This window comes from Dermacentor andersoni, chromosome 3 (genome assembly GCF_023375885.2).
Source record: "Dermacentor andersoni chromosome 3, qqDerAnde1_hic_scaffold, whole genome shotgun sequence".
NCBI lineage: Eukaryota > Metazoa > Arthropoda > Arachnida > Ixodida > Ixodidae > Dermacentor > Dermacentor andersoni.
The window spans coordinates 84,975,420-85,002,565 of record NC_092816.1 but is presented as its reverse complement, the minus strand read 5'-3'; the positions used below and the strand labels follow the sequence as shown (position 1 = coordinate 85,002,565).

Below are 27,146 nucleotides of genomic sequence, written 5' to 3'. Positions count from 1 at the left end.
CGGGGAAAAAATAAAAGCGGTGTAGGTTTGCGTCCCCAAGCGCAACTTATTTAGTCACGGTGGCGTTTTCATCTCTTAAGATAAATAGCTAACCATAATATGACGCATAAAAAATACTTTTTCATGAAATATAGTTAATTTACGCGTCAAAGGTATCTATTGACACGAATCAAACATACTATACATTCGTGTGGGATTGCGATTAGAGGCGAGCTGAAGTAAACCAAGGGGCAAGGAAGTTTCGCGTCTGGTTTACCACGGGTACGGCATGTTCGCTGCTGAAGTGTAGATGTAGCTCCTTGTGGTGTACTGGCATGTAGAAACTCTGGGGGATGGATTGTCTTAGAATCGGGTATAGGTTATAGTAAAGTGTCAAATAAGTCAAAATATTACAACAGGTAAGCTATAATCGAAAGATAGAGATTATAGAGCCTGCACGATTTCTTAGAACTGAAAATTATACCTTGGCCATAAAGTAAAAAACAAGTTAAATTTTGGTGAAAGAAAAGGAGGCTAAAGAATTTTGTATTCGGAGTTGAAATCTCACTGATCCTAAAAGAAAATTTTGGGTGGCAGCGCCAACCTTCCCGTCGCTATGCTCAAGTGCAGATGCACTGAAAGAAAGCACATTTTGAAATGTGAAATCTAATCCAAGAAACCGGAGTGATGTTTCTAGGGTTCGTCAAGTTAATAAATCGTCGACAAGAAATTAAAAAAAAAAATGTTCTATGGTTCCATCTTCCCTACACACATGAAAAATCGGTGAGGGCGCCAGACCAACCCTGTATAAATAAAAATTTAAAGAAGGTATGCGACAGCGAAGCCTACTAATAGTTACTTCAATTTTTCTAGATTGGCAAAGAGTGCTTTTCCTGGGGTATAGCAAGCGTTTAAAATCCGAGTAATTTGTTATAAATTGCACAGATTTCTCGCGTAAATCATTTGCCTCTGAAATCTTGCAGCTATGACCGAGGCTGATGTAGGGAGAACTTGAATGGCTGGGCCAACTAGCGACGCTTTCGCCAATGAATCAGCAGTTTCATTTAAAACTAGGTCTGTATGCCCAAGTACCTAGACTAAATGGATATTCGTTAAGTGTTGGGTACTAAGTATTTAAGCACCCGCAGAACCAGAGATTCATTAGGTGCTGTGAGTGAAGTATACAAGGACAAAGAATCAGTAACAATGTCTACATAATCCATTGTTGGGCTTAATTTACGAAGGGCCAGTACTACTGCTAAAAATTTTGCAAGAAATATTGGTGCGGAGTGTGGAAGCCGCGTCGACAATGACCAATCAAGAATAGGGCTTAATATAGCAATACCACATTTTTCTTGGTTCTGCGTGGTATCAGTCGCTATTGAATTGAATTGAATTGAATTGAATTTCTCGTTCATTCAAACGAGGGTAGATTGAGGCTAAAGGCATAAAGCCTGACGAAGGTCTCAGCCCCCGCGGCTACATTTGCTACAAATGGCTACATTTGCTGTGATATTATTAAGTAATCCTGTAAAATAGCACTTAATATTTGGTCAGGTAGTTGTTTTGCGTTGCTTGGAAAAATATCGTGAAATGTTATGTTAAGAGAACTTTCTTCGTCACAAATGGGCTTTGCATCTTTGATCCTAACATTCAACAGATCGAGAAGAGTTTGTACAAAACTAACTTGAGGAGGGTGGAATCGAGGCCAATGTGCATCGAAAAACGTACTAGGCTGAGAAAGGAACACTGTTTGGCAACGTCTTATTGGTGATGCATACGCCTTCAAAAATGTTTGTACCGCGAGCACACGAAACCGAGCTACAACAGAAGGAATTTTTGCTTCTAGATACCAAAGAGTATTTGCTACAAATTCAGGCAGCCCTAAACATAGCCTTAATGCCTAATTTTCTAGAAGAACAAGGGGGCGAAGCTTATACGCAGGCGCCCCAGAGTATTGTACACAGCCGAATTCCAGGACAGGGCGTACATAAATACGGTAGATTGAAACAAGGTGGCCCTGCGCATCTCTGATCGACTGTTGCTCAGTCTACGTAACAAGCCCACCGCTCGAATGCCCTTCGCTGCAATATAATCTACGTGCACACACCATGAAAGAGAGTTGTCCTATATGACACCAATATACTTAACAGCATGTACTTGCGTAATGAAATTGAGCTGGTATGACAGAGATATATGTACTGGGTCCTTCAGAGGAAATACGAGCAATGAGCACTTGTTCACGTTTAGAGTCAGGCGAATGAAATTTAGCCAAGCTTCTAAAACAGATAAATACCGTTGCAGGTTTTCGTAACGTGTTTGGATATCCCTTGGCGATGAGAAGAATGCAATGTCATCCGCATACATGTAAGTGTACACGTCCTCTTGGGCTGGAATGTAGCTCAGTAAAACATTGAATAAAACCGGAGATAGCACTGAGCCGTGTGGGGGAAGAGACCTGCATACAAATTTCGGCCTCAGATTCTATTAGAACGAGAGGCGTTACGTTTATGTCTTGGGCTCCCTAAATTTGTCACTAACGATACATTATATCAAGAAACACGCCTGCCTTCTCTTCTCATGCGATTTCATATCCTATCAGTTACAACCTTTTCTAAAGATATACGCATCACCAGAGAGGAGATCACAGTGTTTTCGTCAATGAATCGGCCTCAATTTCTAACTGTCAGTGGAATCGCTCACGTTGCCCTCAAGTTGTGTTTGCTCAAAAACTAGTGGACTCATCAAACGTTCAACTATGTGAGGTGGTCTTACTAAATTCCTCGGTTCCAGATGATAAAATTGAATTTGATGATATATTTCCAAATAATGCTAAACATCTTCCCTATCATTATCTGAATAGTATTCTCGAAGACCAGCTTGCACATGGATACAAAGACCGTTACAGCAACTCATGCTTCCGTCTGTGAATAAAAGGCAGGGGTGGTATCACCACATCTAAATTGGTCTATTTAGATTCGGCTACCTGACTTCACGCCTATCTTTCAATCGGAGTTATTGGCAATTGTCTTAGCCTTACGCAAATTACCACCGTCTCTGTAATCGGCCATAATCTTAACTGATTGCCTTTCTGTCTGTTCTTCACTAACCACACGCCAATTTTTCAGATTCATTAAAAAAATTCTGTTCTCTTCTCCCAAGACACTTACGTCTCGTTCGTTTAGTGTGGGTGCCAGGTCACAAAGGCCTAGCATTAAACGAATATGCAGATACACTCGTAGTAGCATCCAACGATGGTCCTATAATCCCAATTTTACCTTCGTCAGCTTTCATCACTGCGGCGCGATTCAGAAAATATACTACTACAAGTAAGTTCTCGGAATCATCATTGGCAACATCTGATTTCCCGCATCTCAGTTTTTTTTTTTGAATAACAAATGGTGCTCCTCTATAAAAATTGAAGTAATGATTACGAGACTACAGTGCCGAGTCCTTCCACTGAACATTTAGCTCCACAGGTCTGGTCTGGCTATATCGCCCTTGTGCCGTTTTTGCAATGAGACTGAATCGCTGGAACACTTCTTTTTGACATGCTGCCGGTTCGTTATACAACGGAAAAGATTTTTAGAAGAAAACTTCCAAAAGCTTGGTTTGGATTGGCTCTTCCTATAACTCTTTCCTTTGGGGCTACCGTACTGGGTCACGGCCACAGGAACGCTTGTGAAGCCCTCTGCATCTTTCTGCGTGAGACAAAACGAATTGCATGTTAGGATTCTTCAATATTCTTATAATGTTCAGAAAATTAACAAAAATAGCTAGATAATTGTTTATTCATACCTGTAACAGTAGACACTTTAAATCCCAATTGCAAGATAGTTATTTCTTTTCTCCCTAATTTATTGAGAAAGAAATGCTAACAGTTCTTTCACCGCCCGATTCATGGACGATAAGTGGGACGATAAGTGACAAAAGCAAGAAAAGCATGTACAGCATACTCCATTGATTAACTCAAGCAACCTAGGTGACTATTTTGTCCCCGCCCCGCTTCAAAGGCGATGCTAATAAATGTCATCATCATCGTCATCATCATGAAGCGGAGGAAAAAACTTCTAGTCGAAGATCGTTTGAGACACTGAGGTATGATACAACTATTACAGAATCTTGAGCGAGAATGAAGCTTATGTGTAGCTACCGTGATAGTAAATCTAAGAAGCGATTTAGGCGTTATGTAAGCGTGTACTATGCAATCGAAATGCAATACTCGAAATACGTGCCTGCTGGAACTTTCTTGCACCCCCGTTGAGCCCTGGGGACACCGATATGACGCATTTTTGTATCGAATGGAACTGAGTGCCTTTGTGATGGATTGTGACTGCATTCGGCCCCTCAGCGATCACCCAGCGTTCGCCGGTGACGCAAAAAGGTACAGCCGCCATGTGGTCTGAGTGTCGCGTTTCAATCGCTGAGTATACTTTAGATATGTATGACTCAATCATGCGTTTGCCGCTACAGCATGCAATGTACAAATGTAAAGCCATCTGTCGCACATCCATAGCGCACGTGTGCATACCTGTAACACATCATCTGTGCATTTTGTTGCATCAATGTCAGTGATAATGTAAGTCTATGTAAATCAAGCTTGTAGGCTACTGTTTCGTGATGTTGTGGAACTACAGTGCACCAGACTAACATCTTCTAGGCCGTACGCTGTACACAGTGCACAGTTCATTGAAATGGTATTGAATTTGAATCTTTTGTGAAGTAACACATTTTTTCTAAGCACACGTAGCACTCCGCATTCAGATGTATGTGTGTTACGAGTATGTTGTAAGTTGAAACAATTTATCGTCACAGATGACTCGTATTAGCCTATATAGTTACTGCATACGCTCCAAATTAAAGTAGATTTACGCGCCAGTTCTCCATTGGTCCAAGCGCATGAAAACTGCAGTGCACAGACGCCCACCTGAACACTTTCAGTGACAGTGCCAGCTGGGTGCACTTCATAGCACCTTTTAATGGCGAAGAGCCCTTCAAGAGGTCACGAATCCGTCTCTTCGTTCTTCCTTCACTCTGCCATTACAGCATGTCACTGACTGGAACTATATGCTGTTAGAATCTGGGTCGCAAGCCCCAAGGGTAGCGTTGGCCTGGCGGCCTGGGGCACAACTGGAAGCATCCGAAGGTCCCGGCAAAGCATGAGTCGACTGGTAACAGAACAACTGGTTTATTCTAACATCGCAAAAGAGCGGGCGGTCAGGTCGACCGAAGTGGAGAGACGGGAGAGCACGTTACTCAACAGAAGAAATCGGAGCCTCTCTCGGCGTCCGGGAGCAGCTGCTCTTATACTCTCGGAGTTGAGGGCAAGAGGAAGGCCTCGTGACGAGACCACGTGACGGCGGGCACGGACACGCTGAGAGACATGTTGAGGCGAGTGTAGTGACGCATCCGCCAACCCGGCGCCGGTCAGACCTCCTCGCTTCACACTTGGGGAGCTCCTCTCCCCGGCTGCCGCGCTTTGACAAGCGTGGGCACACACACACACACGCACACACGAAGACACGTGGCACTGAAACACGCCTGGACGCGCTTGGCGGGGAGGCTTTGCGGGAGCTCCGAACGGGCCAAAATGTCCGCCGCTTTGAACGAAGCCCCGGCGTCCGTTGCATCCGCGCCGGCTATACCGCGCGTCGTAGGCGAAACGTAACAGACCGCCCCGCCGGGGGAAGGAGATCCCGATGGTCAGGGGACTGCATCCGCTGTCCGGAGGGATGTCGCTTGATGATGCTCATAACCGAAGTCGGTCGTCCTTCGGCGTTTCTTGAGCGCAGCGCACAGAGAAGGCCTCGTTCTCTCGTTCAGGTTCACACAGGACACTGCAAAGTGACTTCGGGAGAGTTGACATTTTTGTTCTCGTTCCCGGCAAGCGTTAGAACTACGCCGAAAATCAACCGCTCAGTCAGCAAGCACGAAACAACCCTCACCAAGTCCTGCCAGGCTCTTTCCCCTTTTATACTACTGCCTAGTTCCTTACAGTAGTTTAGCAGCACTCAGAACGCGTCCACAAATCGGAAAATTGCACTAGAAAGCACATCATCACTTTGAAACACTACACAAAAGCAATATGTTAAAAATCCTGCCTCAGGAAGAAAAACATCAGTAACAAACAATTTTGAGGCTGATTCCCACGTTAGGGGCTTCGACTTAAGCCATCGGCGTTACCGTTGAGACTCCCCTTTTTGTAACGACCTCAAAGGAATATTGTTGCAAAGCGAGGCTCCAGCGCAGGAGGCGGCCATTTGTGGAAGAGATGGTCTGCATCCTTTGGAGAGGGCAGTGATCCGTCTCGAAGCATGCGAAGCGGAGATCGCAGCGAGCGACCGTACACTAGCTCAGCTGGCGAAAACCCCGTAGCCGCATGCGGCGCGGTCCTCAATGCAAACATCACCCCAGGCAGACACAGCTCCCAATCAGTTTGTTGTGCAAACCACAATGCTCTCAACACGCGCTTCATGACGGAGTGGAGCTTCTCAACGGAATTCGACTGTGGATGGTACACTGAGCTGTGTAACAGCTTTACCCCACACCTTTCGAGAAAAGTTGTCGTCAAAGCGCTAGTAAACACTGTGCCCTGATCTGATTGGATTTCCGCAGGAAAACCAACTCGCGCAAATATGGACAGTAGTGCATTGACTATCTCAACTGAGCTGAGTTCTTTAAGCGGCACTGCTTCAGGGAACTTTGTCGCTGGGCAGATCACAGTCAAAATGTGTCTGTACCCCGTGGCTGTTACCGGCAGAGGTCCCACTGTATCAATAACGAGCCGTCTAAAAGGCTCCGTAATGATAGGTACCAACTTCAACGGCGCCCTCGATTTGTCCCCTGGTTTGCCCACCCGCTGACAGGTGTCACATGTCCTCACAAAGTGGTCTGCGTCCCGAAAACACCCTGGCCAATAGTACTCTTGCAAGAGACGGTCCTTAGTTTTCTTAACTCCTAGGTGTCCGGACCACGAACCCCCATGCGACAAGCGCAACAGATCCTGACGATAGCATTGAGGCACGATCAGCTGATCGAACTCCACTCCCCTGCGGTCTAGATACTTCCGGTACAGGACCCCACCTCTTTCCACAAAGCGAGCATTTTTCTTGGCGATACCTTCCTTGACAATGCAGCGTATGTTTTCTAGGCTGCCATCCTTCTTTTGCTCGGCTATCAAAGCCGACCGGCTGACTTTTAGCAACCTATTAAGTTCGTCTGACGTAGGCGTGATGAGCAAATCTGCAGATAGCTCTTCTAACTTTCCCGCATCGGGAATTTCCTCTCAGTATCTGGTGCCTTTAACGCTACAGGCTCAATTTTATTCAGTTCGGGCGTGCTCTGAATATCAGCTTGCTGCGCCTCTGACCCTTTCTCATCGTTCGACAACGTCGGTCCCGCAACTACCGCCTTTGCAGCGAGCTCCCGAACCTTCGATCTGGTTAAGGCCTGAACGCTAGCCTCACCAAACAAAAGCCCCTTCTCGCGCAGGAGGTGATCGGACCTGTTCGAAAATAGGTACGGGTACTGGGGGGGCAGCATAGATGACACTGCGGCCTCCGTCTCAAGCGCTCCGAAAGGTCCTTCAATAAGCACTTTTGCTACGGGCAGACACACGCTATGAGCTTCCACGGCTTGCTTGATCCATGCACACTCGCCCGTGAACATATCGGGTTCTACGTAAGAGGGGTGAACTACATCCATTGTAGCTGCGGAATCGCGAAGCACTCGGCACTCTTTCCCGTTGACGAGGAGGTCTCGCATGTAAGGCTCGAGAAGCTTCATGTTCTCGTCAGTGCTGCATAATGACAAAAACACGACTTTTGTTTTTGTTTCTGGACACTGCGCCGAAAAGTGACCCGGCTTCTGACACGTATAACACACGCGCACTTGCCTCGTCTCGAACCGCTTTCTGCGTTCGGCTTCGCCTGCCGCCGTCTCCTTAGGTTCGGTCGGACTGCTTTCACTCGCATCCGCACTACGTCTGTCCCCCTTTTCTCTCATGGGCGTGAACTTCGGCCTCTCAAACTTGGAGCCAAATTCACCCTTTTGACCGTCCTTAGCTCCGCGAGCCCGACGCGTCACAAACTCCTCGGCTAGCTCAGCGGCTCTAGCCACCGTACTAACGTCTGGCCTATCCAAGACCCAGTACCGCACGTTCTCAGGTAACCGACTATAAAACTGTTCCAGCCCGAAACACTGCAGAACTTTCTCGTGGTCACCAAACGCTTTCTCTTCTTTGAGCCACTCCTGCATGTTTGACATAAGCCTGTAGGCAAACTCTGTATATGACTCACTTTTATATTTCTCATTTTCCCGAAACTTCCGACGGAACGCCTCCGCTGACAGCCTGTACTTTTTTAGCAGACTCGATTTCACTTTGTCGAAATCCTCTGCCTCCTCTCTATTCAAGCGAGCGACTACGTCGGCCGCCTCGCCGGGTAACAAAGTGAGCAAGCGCTGTGGCCACGTTTCCCGAGAGAACCCCTGCTTCTCGCACGTTCGCTCAAAGTTAACCAGGAACAAACCAATGTCCTCTCCAAGCTTAAACGGCCGCATCAGGTCAGTCATTTTGAACAATACTCGTTCTCCTGCACCGTGTGCCTGACTTCCATTACGAGCGCGTTCCATCTCTAACTCGAGACGCTTCATTTCCAAAGCGTGTTGACGATCGCGCTCTCTTTCTTTCTCTTGTTGCTCTCGTTCTATCTGTTCTTTACGTTCACGCTCTTTTTCTTTCTGTTCTTTTCGTTCACGCTCATCTTTCTCTTTCTGTTCTTTAAGTTCACGCTCCTGTCTCTCTTTCTGTTCTTTAAGTTCGCGCTCCTGTCTCTCTTTCTGTTCTTTAAGTTCGCGCTCCTGTCTTTTTGCCCTCTCCTCAATGGTCTCAAGGCATTCCGACAGCTCGTTATCCTCCGCTTCTAACTCAAGAATAGCCCTTAGCAGTTCTGGTTTTCTGAGTTTGTCTGAGACATCCAGACCCAACTCTCTTGCAAGCTCCAGCAATTTCGGTTTGCGCAACGACTTCAAATCCATGGCTGCTCTGAATGCTGCTTTCTCTACTGCCTACTATTGTCTTGCCGCAAACTAACCCGGCAGCAACGACAACCACAATTACCAGCTCTGTTTCTGACACTAACAAAAGCCTGGCAAAACTCAGAAGAAGAAAGTCCCGCACTCACCAAACCTCGCAGCCAAGAATTCAGCGCAGTCGTTCCGCTGCAGGCAACCAGTCATCACACAGGGCTCGTTGCACTGCTCCCGGATGGTCGTTGTGCTGCTCAGCATACAGTCAACCGCATATCTTCGCTGCTGGCCTCCGTTGTCGCGATCCCACCGCTGCCACCAGCTGTTAGAATCTGGGTCGCAAGCCCCAAGGGTAGCGTTGGCCTGGCGGCCTGGGGCACAACTGGAAGCATCCGAAGGTCCCGGCAAAGCATGAGTCGACTGGTAACAGAACAACTGGTTTATTCTAACATCGCAAAAGAGCGGGCGGTCAGGTCGACCGAAGTGGAGAGACGGGAGAGCACGTTACTCAACAGAAGAAATCGGAGCCTCTCTCGGCGTCCGGGAGCAGCTGCTCTTATATTCTCGGAGTTGAGGGCAAGAGGAAGGCCTCGTGACGAGACCACGTGACGGCGGGCACGGACACGCTGAGAGACATGTTGAGGCGAGTGTAGTGACGCATCCGCCAACCCGGCGCCGGTCAGACCTCTTCGCTTCACACTTGGGGAGCTCCTCTCCCCGGCTGCCGCGCTTTGACAAGCGTGGGCACACACACACACACGCACACACGAAGACACGTGGCACTGAAACACGCCTGGACGCGCTTGGCGGGGAGGCTTTGCGGGAGCTCCGAACGGGCCAAAATGTCCGCCGCTTTGAACGAAGCCCCGGCGTCCGTTGCATCCGCGCCGGCTATACCGCGCGTCGTAGGCGAAACGTAACAATGCAAAGAAACCTTCGCTTTAAAAGGCGGATGTGATGAGGTGTGCAACTTCGCGATTGCATGGCGGAGGACTATACGCTCTGGCGTTGTAGCATTGGAACGCTTTGCTCTTCACTGAAGAGGCAGATCTATTCTGTCATTTATTTTTATTGCGATAACAATTACATGGACCCTCCAGGAGAATTTGCGCCGTCGTCGTCGACGTAGGCGTCGCTGTGGGCGTCGGCATCGCCGTGAGGTTCCGTATGAAATCGAAGTGTCATAACATCGCGGCTGCGCGCCGTGTGCTGTAGGTGCTAAGGAAAACTTGCCAGGGTATCAGAGAAGGAGGGTGGCTTGGCGCGGCGGTATCTTCTCGCGTGAGTAAGGAGGGAAGGGGAAAGCGGGGAGATGGGGACGCATTAGGAGGTGGGGAGGGGAAGGATAATGCGCATCTCCTCTTCTACTCCGGCGGAGGCGCTGAGCGCGGACACACACGGCCTCTCTTGGAGGCAATCTGCGATGGGTTCGAAGGCTATGCGGCCTGAGGTAGCTGATGGCTTCATGCACGTCTTGCGCGCCTAGCACGCACCGAAACGTGAGGCATCATGAAGGGGAATTCGTTCGCCGTTGCTGCCGCTCTTCACCCCAGCGTTCTGACAGCGAGTGTCCGCGGTCATCGATTGACATATCTTCATGTTTGCCTGTGCGCGCGTGACAGTGTGCATCTTAATTTGGTTAGTAAGCGAATGTCTACAGCAGTTTATGCACCTCATAACTTTACTAATCTTACTTCATATAGCTGTCTAAAAACATTTCCTATCTCAATCAATGATTCGCCCTTCAAGCGAAACTGCGACTTGTCGTGTGACACCACATTCATCACGGCGTCAATAATCAACGTAATCAGTACGCTCTGCAATGACACAAATAAGATTACCGCCCATGCACCCCGTACAGATGGTAAACCAGCGAAGCTGAAATGTGCGGCCCCGGTGTTTATCGCTTGGATTAATTCCGATGGTTTATTAAACGCTTTTTCAATAGTTCATTACGTATTTGTGTTTGTTAATGAGGTTGTGCACTGTTGTTACCTAGTGACACACCGGGACCGCACATTTGATTTAATTAAAGACAGGGACACATTTTTTAACCTATTGCGAAGTCGGAGAGACACTGCTGAGTGCGCGCTCTGCTGCGACAAAGAAATGACGTCATTATAGGGGTAGCCAATGGCGCGCCGCACTTTCCGCCGGAGGGTTTCTGTGGTCGGACCGCGAGCGTTTCGCCTAGGCATATACAGGTTCGCTGTAAAAGTTTTAAATGCGCAAGCATTTTTTATGCCTACCCAACGAGATATTTGTCCGTCCGTCATGTACAACTAATGCAATGGCTCATACCCCCGCAGTAGGGTTTCTGTGGTTGATCAAGGAGTGTTTCGCCTAGGCATATACAGCTTCGCTGTAAAACATGTTAAGGCGAAAGCCTTAAGTGGCTCATATCCCCGATGGCCTTGAAAAAAAACGCGTCGTCCGGTTCAATGGTACAAAAACTATCATCATCAGCAATGAAAGCAAAAATGCAGTGGCTCATCCCTCTCGTAATGCAGATGCCACAAGCACTCAGCAAAGTGAAGCTTACAGTGCATACTTCCATTGAAATCGCACATACAACACGCAGAACAGCGTAGATTTCGATTGCCTGCTGAAAGGAAGCAATGTACAAGAAAACCACGTGGCCTTCTCAACGGCTCATACCCCGTAAGTAATGGCTCACACACCCGTAAGCACGCTAAAAATGCAATGGTTCATATACCTCCGCAAGGTTGAGGCTACAAGCGCTCACCCAAGAGTGAAGCTTACGGTGCATACATTCATTGAAATCGCCCATATGATACGCAGAACAGCGTAGATTTTAATTGCCTGCTGAGAGGATTCAACGTAAAGTCGAAGAGAAACGGCGTTGGCGCAAGTCTGACCCTGTTATACGAGCGCGCGAAGCCGCAGCGAAGCGTCGAAAACGAGCCGAAGAGGCCGAGCTGCGAAAGCAGCAACGCGACGATGCGAGGCCAAGGGCGCTATTACGTAAAGCTATTCCAAACTTTTCTATTCCAATTCTGCAATCAGCCCTCCACGATTGGTCGAAAAATTTTCGGGCCACCATATACTTCCCCTGTCTGTCACGGGACGTCGCGGAAACCGCGATAGCTCCCCATTTGATATGACGTGTACACACTGATGATGCATGAATGGACCGAACAAAAGAAAAATAATTATTTCCGATTCGGCGCCTTTTTGCCATTAGCCCTTTGCTATTGGTCAAAAGTTTGCGGCCTGCACCCACTTCGCCTGTCTGTCACACGACGTCACAAAACCGCGAAAACTCACCGCATCAAAGCGACGTGTACGCGTTAAAGATGCATTAATATGCCGAACAAAAAAAAAATGTTTTTTTTTCTGTATAGCCGGTGACATTCCCGTTCCTAAAGGAATAGAAGATGACTACCCACCGATGGTTCAGACACTGGCTATTCGCACCTGTCGAAGAGCATAGATTTATTTGCGTATAATAAACTTTTTACGTGGCAGTATAACGTCACCGAGCCCTTTCGGCACGTATACGACATCACTCTGCCAGCTCTTCTTTGCTGAGGGTCCGTTTTGGCAGCATTCTTAACCTCCCGTTGCACGCCGCCGTGATTTTCGACCAGCCACCGCAAGCTTAGTAAGGGGAAGCGGACCAGTCGCAGACGCCGGCACCACCCTCCTAATCCGGTTATCTACTCTAACTGCACCCGCCGTGGTTGCTCAGTGGCTATGGTGTTGGGCTGCTGAGCACGAGGTCGCGGGATCGAATCCCGGCCACGGCGGCCGCATATCGATGGGGGCGAAATGCGAAAACACCCGTGTACTTAGATTTAGGTGCACGTTAAAGAACCCCAGGTGGTCGAAATTTCCGGAGCCCTCCACTACGGCGTGCCTCATAATCAGAAAGTGTTTTTGGCATGTAAAACCCATAATCTTAATTTTTTTTTACTCTCACTGCGCTGACTTGGCCCCATCGAAAGCCTCTCCACTTGAGTGTGATCCTGGCTTCTTGTCAGCTAGTTAGATAAGAAAAAGCGGTTAACGTAGGCAATTTTATTCGTTTTGAAAGCAATTAAAGGTAACCCCCTATAAACGAATATATAAACGAGGAAAGCATTCGATTCGGCTGTTCAGACAACGCTGCGGGTCACCATCCCATAGCTGCGTCAGCAGTTGCATAACTTTGACGTCAGGAGATTGGAACAAAAAGAGACTGGAATAGTTTTACGTTTTAGGGCCCCAAGTGCATTACCAAGTGTGCAGCAGGCTTTCGCCTTCAAGCATCACAGGAATGTAACATGCTGCCGAACTTTTAAATGGAATGTCAGTGATTTGACAATCTCTATAGGCAAATAAACATTGGTGTCAACACGTTGTAAATAACAAAGGCCTGAAAGAACTAATGCAAACGGATTTATCCGCTGAGAGAAAACGTGTCTTCGCTTTCAATATCGAAGAAAATCGTATTTCTGCCAATACATTTGCTTAAAATTTTTTTATCATTGACGTTGTAAATAACAAAGGCCTGAAAGAACTAATGCAAACGGATTTATCCGCTGAGAGAAAACGTGTCGTTCGCTTTCAATATCGAAGAAAATCGTATTTCTGCCAATACATTTGCTTAAAAATTTTTTATCATTGACGTGGTAAGGTGAAGCAGTAGGTAGCCAGAATATTCAGCACTGCCCCGTGCTACTGTTGCCACGGCACGACTACAACATGGAATTCAAATATGCAACAGCTGCACCGCCCACAAACTATGCGAGTTGCAGGACGAAGAAAGGAAGCCGATGAATTTAACATCTGGGAGTCAGCGTGGACGCGGTATATACGTGGAATTTATGTCTGTACCTTGCATTAAAACCACACAGTTTAAAAATAAATTGTTCTTGGGCTATATTAAGTTGGTTGACATTTGTAGCCATTGTGGCGCAGGTAAAACGAACACAAGGACAGCAATTGCGCTAGCGGTGTCCGATCTTGTGTTTTTGCGTTCGGTTCATTTTCCCAGATACTATGGCTATACATCACTCAATTTGTCGCGTAGTTTGACGGCGAATTTCGTAATTTACCCCAACCATTTTTTTCTGAAACAACTTTTCCGGAGCCCAGTTCTGTCAGCACGCAGTTTTAATTGACGTCTGTTCTAACGCATTCGCGCAAGTATATATAATTGAAAACATTGTCAGAAATGGGCCCTGAACAGGCGCACGCGTTCGGCGTGTAAGCAGCTGCGCACACAAGTTCGGTAATATAGATTAGTTTGTCATCGATTTGGCGGTCGTTTTACCGCATGGCGTGCACACTCATTCAGAGTTATATGAAATACGGCGCGTGTCAGCTAGCACGACGGTTGCGTTGGTGGATCGGGACAACGAAACGCCCGGGCAAAGTCTCGCGAACGGGCGGTCCTGTACCGACAGGCGCCCGCCAGGGGTCCGTCCTCTCCGCACAGGGTGTGGCAGAAGCGCAGGTAGAAAAACTGCCGACTAATCCTCAGCTCCGCGGAATCGTCATCGACGAAGTCACTCTCCTCCTGCGACGCGCCGGTACCGTTCATTCTTCGACGCTGCGCTTCGGCGCCTGTCGACGCCATGTCCAAAGCCCAGTCGGCAAGGACCAGGAGCCGGCCTTCCTCCGGGCTCACGGCCCTCCCGAACACCGTGGACGCTGCATCGCGGACACACCGGATTCGCTGATCCACACTGCCGTCTAGTGGCCGGTCGCTGTTGTCTCCGGCCAGCGACTGGTCAGTGGTGCCGGCGCCGCCACTAACATTTGCCTCGGCGACCGTTGAAGTCACGTTCAGAGCCCACTCGTCAAGATCTTGTCTTTCCAGGTGTGTCACGTGACTGCCGAAAACAATTGACGCCCAATCGCGGGCGCCCCCGATCACTTGTTCCACCGCTCTCGCCACGGCGTGGCCGGTCGTGCGCGTGCCTGCTGCGGCGAGGATCCACTCCAGCCATTCCAGAAGCAGCCGGACACCGACAGAGGCGTAGTAGAGGCTCGGCACGTTCGCGTTGGCGACCAGGGTTTCCGCGACGAGGAAGCTGGCCGGCACGGCGACGAACTGCTGCTCGCCCACTTGGAAGAACGACAGCTCGCCGCTCAGCTGCCGGTGGACGGCGCCCTCCTCGTAATCGACGCCGACGTGGTCTCGGCTTGCGTGGACCACGTTCAGCAGGAAGTGGTCGCCGTAGTGCGATGGAGACGACACCACGCGCGGTCGCTGTCTGCGACTCGTAAGGCCGCTCTCGCCTGAAACACATTACGAAAGGGCACATTATCTTTATTTGATTATTTGGCACATTATGCCCCAGGAACTCCCCCCTGTCGGTACCCTGAGATCCTTTTTCAATTTGCGTATATGTGTATGTAACACATTTCCAATGTTCTTTTCTCAATAAACCCAATAAACCAATAATATTGTGCTCGCGTTTGCTATATAGAACCATTATCGACTGAGTCAAATAAGTGATTGGACCTCGTGGGAGGCGTTTACAGGCCTGTCAAATTACTCGAACGTTCAAGCAGTGTACCATTAAAAGAAAACCCCACTCAAAAGGGATCTCAAATGGTGCATCTAAAGGCTACACACGCGCGCGCACACACCATTGCAGACAGTTTTCCAGCCACATTCATATACTAGCCAGATACATTTTCTAGAGAGTTATATATTTGCCCTAAATATCCCTGATAGCTAAGTAAATAAAACATCGACAGGTTCAGAACACATAGTCAAATGCACTGATCTAATAAATACTACCTATAAATACGAATTTTCACGAAGAATGATAGCATTCCTCCCTCTTCTTTTTTTTGGCAACTGCTTACCTGTGATGGCGAAGTTCAGCTTCGAGAATTCACTGCCGTTTATAGTCATGCTCTGGGAACCCAGGGAATGGTGGAGAACGGTGTTTTGCAGGTTCTCCGCCATGTTCTTGAAGGCGCGCATGCGGTCGTTCGACACCAGGGCAGTGGTCACCCAGTGTGGAAACAGATCCTTGAAGTACGTCCCCGTTATTTCCAGGCACGGATCGACGCCTTCAGGGGCGGCAGTGCGGTCGTAAGCACCTTCTCCGCGAAAGAGGTAGTCGTACTTCATCACCTGAGCCAGGAGAACCGCGGACGCGTAGGCTCGACCGTGTTCTGCGGTGAGGTTGTCTTCGGACAGCAGAGTCATGATCTTGGAGACCTCTGTCATGCCTCTCGCGTGCAGGACGCTGTCGGGAGAGTACTTCGAGCCATTCCAGGCCAAGCCTTGATTGAGGGCGTCCGTCCAGCTGGCGCCAGGAAACGGCGGATGCAGGTATTTAAGACGAGTAGTGTTGAACGGGTCCGACTTGCTGACACGTGACCGCCAGTCGCTGGCGGAACTGTCGGCACGACACAGAGCACCGACAGTTTCGTTGTCGTCAGCGGCACCCAGGCTTCTCAAAGCTGTGCGCAACATCTCTTCGACAAAGCGGCTTGGACCTAGAGTCGAGTTGAGCGTCTCTCCGATGTCCACGAACGTCTCGTCGCCCTTCAAGGTGACCGAGACGAAGGTCGGCAGGCCAATCTTGAAACTGCTGCCAACGACGAACTGCAGGAGGCTCTGAAGGTCCCTGCGCGCCGTTACAGACCCGTGTGACGCCGTCCCGCGGTCCAGATTCATAGCGCTGATGACGTCAGAAGCGGTCGTGACCTGAGCAGTGCTGCGCGCTTCCGCGAAGGTCTGGCAACTGCTGTAGAAGGCGGCCATGTTCCTTACGCCGCCGCTGTCGTCCATGCCGCGACCTCGGGATGCACCGGGAGCGTGCGTCAGAACGCGGAGAAGAGCCTCGCGTATGTTTCGCGTGTAGCTTTGCGCGCTCTCACGGCGGTAGCTGCGCCTCTGAGGATCCGCGGCGCGCCAGTTGCCGCAGGCGAAACGGTCGAACTCGAGGCACGGATCGGCCGCGAGGTCCAGCGAGCTTGTCATGACTCCGACTGCGTGAACACAGGCCGGATCCCCTCGGCAAGCTGCGGCAAGTCGATCGAGGAGTCTCGTCTTGGAATGCGAACGCTTCATGGGCACCAAGAAGGCGATGACGAAGGCCACGAGAATCAGGACGGAGATGACGATCACGGGAAGCAGGATTTGTTTGGCGTCGACCCTGCTGTTGCTGGCCCGGCTGGCACTGTCCCTCGGCGAAAACCTCGGCGCTTGTTTGGCTATCGCTGGAAGAGGAAGCGGCAGGACACTGAAAGTACTATGCAGAAAATCTGCATGCGAATGGATTTCGAAGTCGCAACCAAATAGCGAAGCTTTGCTATCCGCCTGCAAATGCGCCGTACAGGCAGAACAGTGCCGCTTAATTCCTCTAGTACGGGGGTGAAATCTTGGACAAAGGCCCAGATCGAGACACAAAGCAGTCATTGTAACCGCCAGTGATTCACACGTGTGCTATGAGGGGTTATAACAAGGGCCCGTATTCACAAAGTTCGTACGCTAGAATTGTCCTTAAAGAGGAAGCTTTGGCTTGTGGCGAACTCCGATTTCTTTATTCAAACACATGTAAAACACATGAATGCTTTAATGAGACAACTGCTCAACCGATTTTAATTATTTATATTTTATTTGTTTATTTTATTTACAGAATACTGCAGACCGGATCGGTCCAAGCAGGAGAGGGTACATACATTTGTTAGTAAGCACTATGCCTTAGGATCAGCAACAATGGTGAAGTTACAATTTACATCCAGAAAATATAATAAAAAAACTAAACAAGGTTACAAAGCAAATACACTTTGTGAGAGTACATGCCCCAAACACAGGTACATAGACAAAGAAGCACACTATGCACAGTTAATAAGCAATCACCATTTCTAACCATACATATACATACATATATACACAGGCTCTCAAAAAGTTGAAGAAAGGAGAGGTGAGTCATGAGGCAGGGAATTCCAGTCGGATATTGTTTTCGGGAAAAATGAATGTTTGAAGAAATTCGTGCGGGCAAATATTGGCTTGATGCTATGACTATGTTTATGTCGTGAGGGTCTGGTTGTTTCCGTTTCGAAGTAGTCCTGCGGCTGAATGCCTAATTTTTGAAAGTACAAGGAGTGAAGAAAGCGCAGCCGGGCAGCCTTTTTTCTTCCAGCCAATGACTCAAGGGCTGCCTGATGTAACACGGCGGACGGAGAGTCCATTCACTTATACCGGTTATATATAAACCTTACTGCTAATCTCTGGATTTTTTCTAATTTATCTATGTTGATTGTGGTGTGTGGGTCCCATACTACGCTGGTGTATTCAGGAGTAGGTCTAACAAATTATTTGTACGCTTGAAGTCTAAATACGCTTGAAGAATTGCCTAATTTGTGTTTTAAGAAACCTAGCTTTTTCCTTGCAGAGAAGAAGATGTTGGAGATATGGGATGACCATTTAAGATCAGATGTTAAAGTCACGCCCAGGTATATGTATTCTTCCACTTGACTAATTATGTTGTCCCCAATGCCATACGTAAATTTCATTTTGTTGATCTTATTCGTAGCACATAAATAAACGGTTTTGTCATAATTAATTCTCATATCCCACTTGTTACACCAGTCTGCAAGGAGCTGCAAGTTCGAATTTAGGACAAGTTGATCGGATACAGAATGAATGCTTTTGAAGATAATGCAGTCATCGGCGAATAACCTGACCGACGTGTTTAGTTCCAGAACACCTAACAGGTCGTAAATATAAATATTAAATAAAACAGGCCCCAAGACTGAGCCCAGGGGAACACCTGAGTGAACATCTAAGAAGCGGGAGCAGTTGCCATTAATTCCCACATATTGTTTTCTATTTTGTAAATATGACATAACCCAAGCGATGATATAGGAAGGGATACCCATTTCTTTCATTTTGGTTATTAATTTGGAGTGAGGAACCCTATCAAACGCCTTAGAGAAATCCATAAAAATTATATCTACCTGACCGCCACTGTCGAGAGTTTTTGTTAAATTATGTACGGTATCAATTAGTTGTGTAGTAGTGGAAAAACGTTGCCGGAAGCCATGTTGCCCGTTGCTAATTATTTCATTCGTGTCTAAAAAGCTGTTAAGGTATTTGAGTATAATATGCTCTATTAGTTTGCAAGGAATAGCGGTGAGAGATATTGCGTGGTAATTATTTATTTCCGACGGATTTCCTTTCTTTAATACGGGCATAACAAGCGCAACACGCCAGTCATGGGGTACGACGCTTGACTCCACAGATTTTTGAAAGATTACGACGAGAAATCTGGCCAGAATTTCTGCATAGCTTTTTAAGAAAGCTGCGGGAATGTTATCAGGGCCGGCTGATTTTTTTGGATCCAATCGCAATAGAAGTTCGGTAACACCTTCCAAAGAGATGGTAATGTTGCTTGCGCCATCACTAACTGACGTGTTATCAATCTTTGCATCAGGTCTGTAAAATACGCTTTGAAAATGGAGGTTGAACCTGTCGGCCATTTCCTTTTTGTCCGTGACAACTTCCCCGTCTTCCGTTACTTGGTCTAACTTTTTATTGTCCTTATTCTTAAGGTACTGCCAGAATTTTCGAGGATTTTCCGTTGCAAAACGACCAAGTGTCTCGAAAAAATACCTGTCTCTTGCTTTTTGCAATCCATGCTTGAGGGAGGCACTTAATTCTGTAATTAGTGACGCATTTTTATTCTTTTTGTTCCTGCAGCGCTTGATTTTCCGTTTTAGTTGTATTAGTTCTCGAGTTAGCCAAGGGTTTGTTCTCCCTATTTTCTTTACTTTTTCCGGTACGAAGTTTCGTATGCAGTAATCGCAGAGGTATTTAAACCTCGCTCACAACGCATTTACGTCGTCCTCACAAAACGATAAGAGGGCATCTTGCAGAAAATGCACAATGCGTGGGTTGTCTGCCGCGTCAAAATGCTTCACGGTTTGTAATTTTGGCATGGACGTTCCCAGTTGGCGTGGGAGCATGCAGGTAAAATAGACTAGTTTGTGATCATAAATGCCCTCGCACACTTCAGTTATGCATTTTTGTATGTCTGCGGAACGTAAAGAAGCATTTCATAGAGAAAGTTAAATTCTAGTGCATTTATAGGCAAACATTTGTGATTTAAGGACTGGAAATTCTTTAACTCTCTAAACTTACAAAGCTAAAAAGAAATGGAAGCATGGAGTTTACAAATTCGTAACTCTGCGCCAAAAACCTACATCGCAGTTTCGTAAAGTGCATGTAAACTGAATGAAATGATCATCGAGCAACGCTGCCTTTATTGCAGCAGAAATGCAATGAACCAGGCACATACGCTAACTGCCCTGTTTGTCTCGCATGTATAGGGCGATGCCATTCAAAATTCTGGTGCCACTAATATCCACACGACGAAAAATAAAGACAACAGCAAAAAAAAAAAAGGAAACTCCCAGAATTTTAGATTCGGAAAGACTGTCGCAATGGACAGAGGATGACCCGTTCACTCTCTACTTCGAAAGCTTTGCTAAAAATAAAAGATACTTTATGTTCTAATCAAAATATGCGTCGGTCATTTCATTAACCCTATTTATTAACCGCCTATGTGTATGTCGTCGCTGCATACAGACTTGTTTGAACTCTCAATTAGTACTTTATCAGCTCTCTCTGTGATCGATTCATGCATGTTTCCCTCTGTCACCTTCAGGCCATGGGAAATGGCAACATAAAGATTGACAGGTCTTGTGCATTGACTAAAATAAGTAAATATTTGGATCCGATCATTTCTGCTGCTTCATGTCTAAGTACAATGCGCTCGCGTACAGCGCTGCGCCGTAGCGCCACTTACATTGCTGCCTAAACGTCTTACGCCGTGGGTCCTGCAGCACGCTAGACATGCCATTGGCGTTCTGCGTAGACCTCGCCGAGTTTGCGCCGCGATAGCTCTTGTTCTCGCCAGCAGTTTCCTGGGTCTTGCACTGCGACTGCAAACGCGCGTCCGGCAAGGCACCGCCCTTGCTTGCCACCGGCTCGTTGACATGCTCGTAGGAGTGCTCGGAGGCCCAACTGATGGAGGGCGAAGCGACCTCCGTGGTGACCCCTGCCGGAGACCTTCTGCTCAACTCCTGCTTGAGCAGCGCGAGGATGGCGTTCCTGTGGGGCGACGCGCCGCCAGTCATCTCGCGGGCGACCTGGGAAATCCAGGACTGACCCAGAGACCTGCAGAGCTTGGACTGCTCGAACGACATCGTCACCTCGGAAAACGGAGTCGTCGAGCGATCCGTCGCGCCCGACCTGATTGTCGTCAGTTCGGGACATGTGTCGGGATACAGGTCGCCGTAGTAGTCTTCTTCGCTCGTCTCCGTAACGGCGTTTTGCGAGGCCCTGGCGGTACTGTCGCGGTGCCTTGGCTGCGACGCATTCTTCGTCGTCGACGTACGGGTCGCTGTCTTCCACCACGGTTGAAACCTTGGGTTGCATGGTGGCGTGGCGTCGCCGTTTGCCTCTTGTGCCGGACCCGGCGGGCCACTGTCGTTTGCGCAAACGTCAGACGTCGTGGAACGCCCGGACTGCAGCTTTGTGGAGGGCGCTACTGTGGTGCTTTCCTTGCGTTGGATGCTAGAAGGGACTGCGGCACCCTTGCAAACCGGATTGTCAGGTCGACTGAGATCGAATTGGTTGCATGCGGCGGCGAAGTCCAGCTCCCTGGCTTTATTGGCTTCCGATTTCGAGGTGACCTCGCTTAATACTGCACCTTCGCGTCTTTCTCCGCCCGACAGCACGGACACCTGCTGTAACGGCGCGGCGTTCTGCTTGCCCCCTCCGGCCCACGTCGCGACTTGGCCGTCGCCCGTTTGAGTCGCTTCAACGGCAGCTTCGGCCTGAGGTTTCATATCGAAAGCACTCGGTTGTGTGCTTCGTTGGCCCGTCTCTGGGGCGGCTCGTGGGCCACTCTCGATGTCGCGCGTTACTTGGAGCCGTTTCGGCCTGGGAGCCTCCGGCGAGCTTTCCTGCAGCCCCTTGCGGTCTCGAGTCGACGCGCGATGTTCGCGCTGCCTCGCGTGTCTGGTTCTAGGGCGAGACGCTCGGAACATCGCGTCCGATTGGCGGACATGGTGACGCGTCATTTGGGTCGTCGAGTCCGACCGGCCTGTTTCGTCGCGGGACTGAGCGGCGTTTCCTTCCAAGTTGTCGTCCGTAGGAGCGGCGGTGGCCCACATTGAGGACGCCACCGGAACGTCTGCAGACGCCTTCGCTGCCGACGAGCTCTTCCCAGAGGACGTGACGCTCGTCTTGGAGGACACCTTGCGCTTTCGGGTAACCTTCGCTTTGGGCAGGCGCTTCTTGGCCTTCTCGTGCTCCATAATCTTAGACCAAGAGGGTACCGCGCTACCAACAGCTCAGAAAGGGAGCTCTTCTTCTTTGAATCCGAGCACGCGGTGCGCTGCTCCTGCTGCTGCTGATGATGATGATCCTCTGATATGGCTCGCGCCCGCCAGGGGGGATAGGCCAAGAATCGGGCGGCAGGAGGTAGCTAAAGGAAATTCTTATTTGAAAACGAGCTTTTCTAACCGACAGAACGGCTCAAATAACATTCGGAAACATCAAGTCGGATACACTACAATTAGGAAGCAAAGGCACACCGCAGGGGTCAGTGCTGTCACCCTTTCTGTTCAACATAACCCTCAAACCCATGGCCAAGCCTCTTGCCGCCGTACCAAACTTAGCCTCGGCACTCTACGCAGACGACATCACCCTCTGGACACTCAGGGGAAACGAAGGTGATATCGAGAGCACGCTACAGACGGGAGCGAATATAGCGACCGGATACGCCAGGAGAGTCGGACTAACGTGCTCGCCACAAAAATCCTAACTCCTAGTTATCAGACACAGACCTAAGAAAAATGATCCCCCGGCACAATTGAATGTTAGGGTCGATGGTACAAAAGTTCCAGAAGTACAAATCTTGAGAATCCTGGGAATGCACATTCAGAACAACGGGAAAAACAAAACTAAACTAAAAAAACTAGTCGCTTGCGTTGGACAAACCAACAGGCTCATAAGACGAATAGCTAACAAACACCAGGGAATGAAAGAAACAGATTTGAGGAGGCTAGTGCAGGCTTTTGTGCTCAGCCGTATAGTATATTCTCTCCCCTATCTCAAACTTCAGGCAGCGGAAAAGAATAAGGTTGAATGCCTCATAAGACAATCATACAAGGCAACCCTTCACCTCCCTAAGTATACATCAACAGAAAGGCTGCTAATGTTAGGCGTACACAACACGCTTCCCGAGCTAGTCGAGGCGCACAGAATCGCACAGTACGACAGGCTAACAAACACACCCACGGGAAGACACATTCTAAGGACCTTGGATAACAGGCAAGAATGCATAGGGACGGACGTCGTGCAAATGCCTAGAGACATACACAAGTATCTGAGAATAGATCCAATCCCGAAAAACACGCATCCCGAACACCACGCAGAAAGAAGGAAGGCGAGAGCCAAAGCCCTCCACAGGCAATATTCAAACCATAAGGAGGCAGTCTGTACGGACGTTGCAGAGCTCTGTGATCACGATGCCTTTTCGATAGGCGTCGTGGGAATGGACCTAAAACCAATCTCAGCCGCCCCTGTGCGGAGCAAAAAGGCACACGAGGCGGAGGAAGCGGCCATCGCCCTAGCCATTATAAGCACTAAAGCCAACACGATTTTTAGCGACTCGAAGACAGCCGTTCGAAACTTTCCAAAAGGGAGGGTCCACAAACCCGCCAAACAAATCCTAAAACCGCAACATTTCAACGCCAGACCCATTATAATCATATGGGTTCCGGCCCACGCGTCGCATCCTGGGAACGAGGCGGCCCACAACTTAGCCCGAGGTTTCGTCAACCGGGCAGTGGGCGAGCTGGTCCTGAGGTCGGCCAGAGAGACCTTGACCAGCTGCCACTTTCTAACGAGCAAGAGTGGGAGGATGCGGTGTCCAGCTCGGACCCGGCGGTTCAACTGCAGGCCGTCAGCTGGGCTTTGGAAGTCGCCGACAGACAGGGCCTCATGACCATAACAGGTGGCACTAGAGGAACTGATCGGACGGCCACCTCACGCACCCTGGAAGCCCATTAAAATCAACCAAATCCTTTCTGTTGACGAAATAAAGTTGTTACCACCACAACCTTATTTGAAGACGATAAACTCAAAGTAAAAGAAATACAAAGAAAGATGATACAATAGCTAGACTAGTATGCGAGCGAGCAGTCAGACTAACTGAAAGGTGAATGTTAAACGAGGCTACATTCAAGGAGAAATTAATGTTAATAAAGAATTTAGAGAAACCAACACAGGTGACGTGAATGCAGATTTGATGTCTAGAATAAAGGTAGAATAATTAGTAGGGCAATCGCTTTGTTTCAGTTATATAATAAAATATTGCGGAACAAACGTGTCTGTGACTATAGCCTACTGTCGAGACCCCAAATGATAGTAATACTGGTATACTTAACCCTAATCCAATTTTGCAGAGTGGATCTTCGAGTAATATCTTTCTCTGGTGTGACTATTGTCTGCATGATAAAAAGAAGTGTTCTATTGATTCACTTTCCTTACAATTATGGCCGAGAGGGGACATCGTCAGACCAGCTCTATGTAAATAAAAATTATAGTGCGGGATGCGACAGCGTAGACTGGTGTATGTAATTTTCAGTTGCCGAGGACACCACTGTTGTTGTTGTTGTTATAGCCTGTCACATGTGTGGGTCCCATATACCCACGATGGGGGATTGGCCAAGAAATGGCTGGATTATTCCAAATTAATACGGAGCATTAATTTCCTGATATGTAGGTAATTAGCATTGAATAGCGAAGAATTAGCTGTTCAAATAAAATCAGGAATGTAATGAGTAATAAATAATTTAAAAGTACAAAAATATAGAATTTAGCAAGGCATTCGTTTAGATTTTGTAAGAAACGTTTACACAGCGAAGCAGGCATCCCTGTGGCTGAATCCCAAAGTGGACGCCCCGAACGAAAGAATAACAAGTTCTGTCAAGTCCAGGCCAATTTTTTCGAAAAGGTATTTCCAACAATCTTTTTCTTGCCGCAGTAAAGCGGCGACAAGATAGAAGAAAGTGATGTATCGTCTCCTCCTCATTGCAAAATAAACAGAGAGGTGGGGGAGGGAACCGAACCCGACCTGTGTAAGTAGAAATTCAGGGACGGAATGCGGCAACGTAATTTGGTAAGAGAGACCTTAAGCACCTTTGTGTTACAGGATTCGCTACGCCAGGTAAATTCCAGGTGCTTATAATCTGGAGAAGCAACCAGATCTGGGTTTGATAAGGCTAATCTAATTGTTCGCATCCGAAATCTTGCCGCCGTGATCTGTGCTGTCACTGGTAGAATAGCAAGCACAGGGCCGGAAAGTGATGTCTGTGAATCGGCAGCTTTATTAAAAAACAAACCTTTATGACCAGGCACCCAAATCAAATGAACACATTGCACATGGGCAGGGACTAGCAAGTGGAACAGTTTTAGCATGGGTGAATCATTAGTAGCGGTAAGGCAAGAGCATGCAGAAAGGGAGTGAGTAAGAATAGCAGCTGTTGTAATCATTTGGTCTAGTTTGAACACATTGCACATGGGCAGGGACTAGCAAGTGGAACAGTTTTAGCATGGGTGAATCATCAGTAGCGGTAAGGCAAGAGCATGCAGAAAGGGAGTGAGTGAGAATAGCAGCTGTTGTAATCATTTGGTCTAGTTTACGTAAAGCTAGGATTACTGCTAAAAACTCGGCCAGAAAAATAGACACAAAATCAGGCAATCTTAAAAGAAAGACAGTACAGGACAAAATATTCCAATGCCAGTTTTTTCCTCGCATTGTGATGCATCGGTTGCAATGATAATGTTTATTTCAAAGGTGCTTAGGTGGTCTTGCAACTTGATGTTTAAGATGCCTAAGGGAGTAGCTTCGCGTGGCTTGGAAAATGTCATCGAACTTGATCTCCGGGTAATTTGAATGCGTATTATTGGGAAACACATCGCGAATTTGCACATTTAGCGGTTCAAGTAATGTTTGCACAAATATAATCTGTGGTGTATGAGACCTGGGTCAGTGAACGAGAAAAAATAACTCTGAATCGGAGATGAAAATTATTTGAGGACGGTTTAATGGCGATTCATATAGCCTTAAGAAAGTCTGAACGGTCAGAAGGTGAAATCGGCATCAAATGGGTGGGTTTCTTGCTTCCAGGTATAATACGGCCATTTTCAACGTATTTTGGAAGGCTTAAAGGGACACTAAAGGTCACTATTAAGGACACTAAAGGACACTATTAAGTCAACGTGGACTGTTGAAATACCATCCCAGAAACCTCGAAACGCTTGTTTCATGCGAAGAAGAGACTTATTTTAAGAGAAAATGCGTTCTGAAGCGTCCGCTCACCTCTAGCGCAGTTCAAGTCGTTCGCCCTCCGATCGAGGAGTGGTGACGTCATGGTCTCATAGTGACGTTGAGCCGTCGGTGAGTAAAACGGCGCCCGCAGACGGCGCTACGGCTTTTCTGCGCAAAACGCAAACGCGCGGCCAGAAACAGAGCCAAGACAGAGCCGACAGCAGCGCGAAAGCGGAACTATGGTACAGTGTACTAGAATTGCTTCTAGTTCACTGTAACTATGGTGGCTAGCGGAAGGGAAAGCGCGCTACAATAAGCTGGTTCTTTATTTTATGACGCCAACTTGGACGCTCGCTGCAATGGACGACCCTGACAACGACACATTGGCTCGCGATGCTGGGCTCGACTTCAGCGATTTAAGCACTGATGAACGTGACCTGCTGCTGCGGGCTCGCGCTGCCGGCGTCGTTGCGTACTACTACGACGGCAACTGTATGTCATGGCTGTACATATTCGCACATTTGTAGCTTTTCCTTCGTGAAAACCAAATGCCGCACTCAGCGCCCGTCTTCGACCTGCAGTTCTTGCGCTTCGGAGAATGCAGGCAAGACCGACGGAACAGCGCTACGGGAAAGCATTGCTTTGAAAGGCGCTCCACACGACTTCAGTGAAGTCGGCGTTGAACTCGTAATCCTCTGGACAAAAGTGCGGCGAGCACACTGTGCGATTTTTCGGCTCTTTGCCAACGCGCTGTGGCAGAGGTAGGGCACTTAACCACTTCGAACGGAGAGGTTCACTCGTTAGCACACAGTGATA

The 27,146-nt window shown here is 48.2% G+C and overlaps 2 protein-coding genes across 2 annotated transcripts; both read right to left on the bottom strand.

Annotated features, from left to right (window-relative positions):
* Nucleotides 1–1,872: 1,872 nt before the first annotated feature.
* On the bottom strand, nucleotides 1,873–22,350 carry LOC140216371 (uncharacterized). Its single transcript, XM_072286725.1, has 2 exons — nucleotides 20,793–22,350; nucleotides 1,873–3,680 (listed from the first exon to the last, which is right to left on the bottom strand). Coding segments are annotated over exons 1-2 (1,518 nt in total). The 5' UTR covers nucleotides 22,309–22,350; the 3' UTR covers nucleotides 1,873–3,678.
* On the bottom strand, nucleotides 14,303–16,960 carry LOC140216282 (uncharacterized). The gene is made up of 2 exons (XM_072286677.1): nucleotides 15,832–16,960; nucleotides 14,303–15,255 (listed from the first exon to the last, which is right to left on the bottom strand). The coding sequence occupies exons 1-2, from the start codon at nucleotides 16,958–16,960 to the stop codon at nucleotides 14,336–14,338; spliced, it is 2,049 nt and encodes a 682-aa protein (XP_072142778.1). The 3' UTR covers nucleotides 14,303–14,335.
* Nucleotides 22,351–27,146: the final 4,796 nt, after the last annotated feature.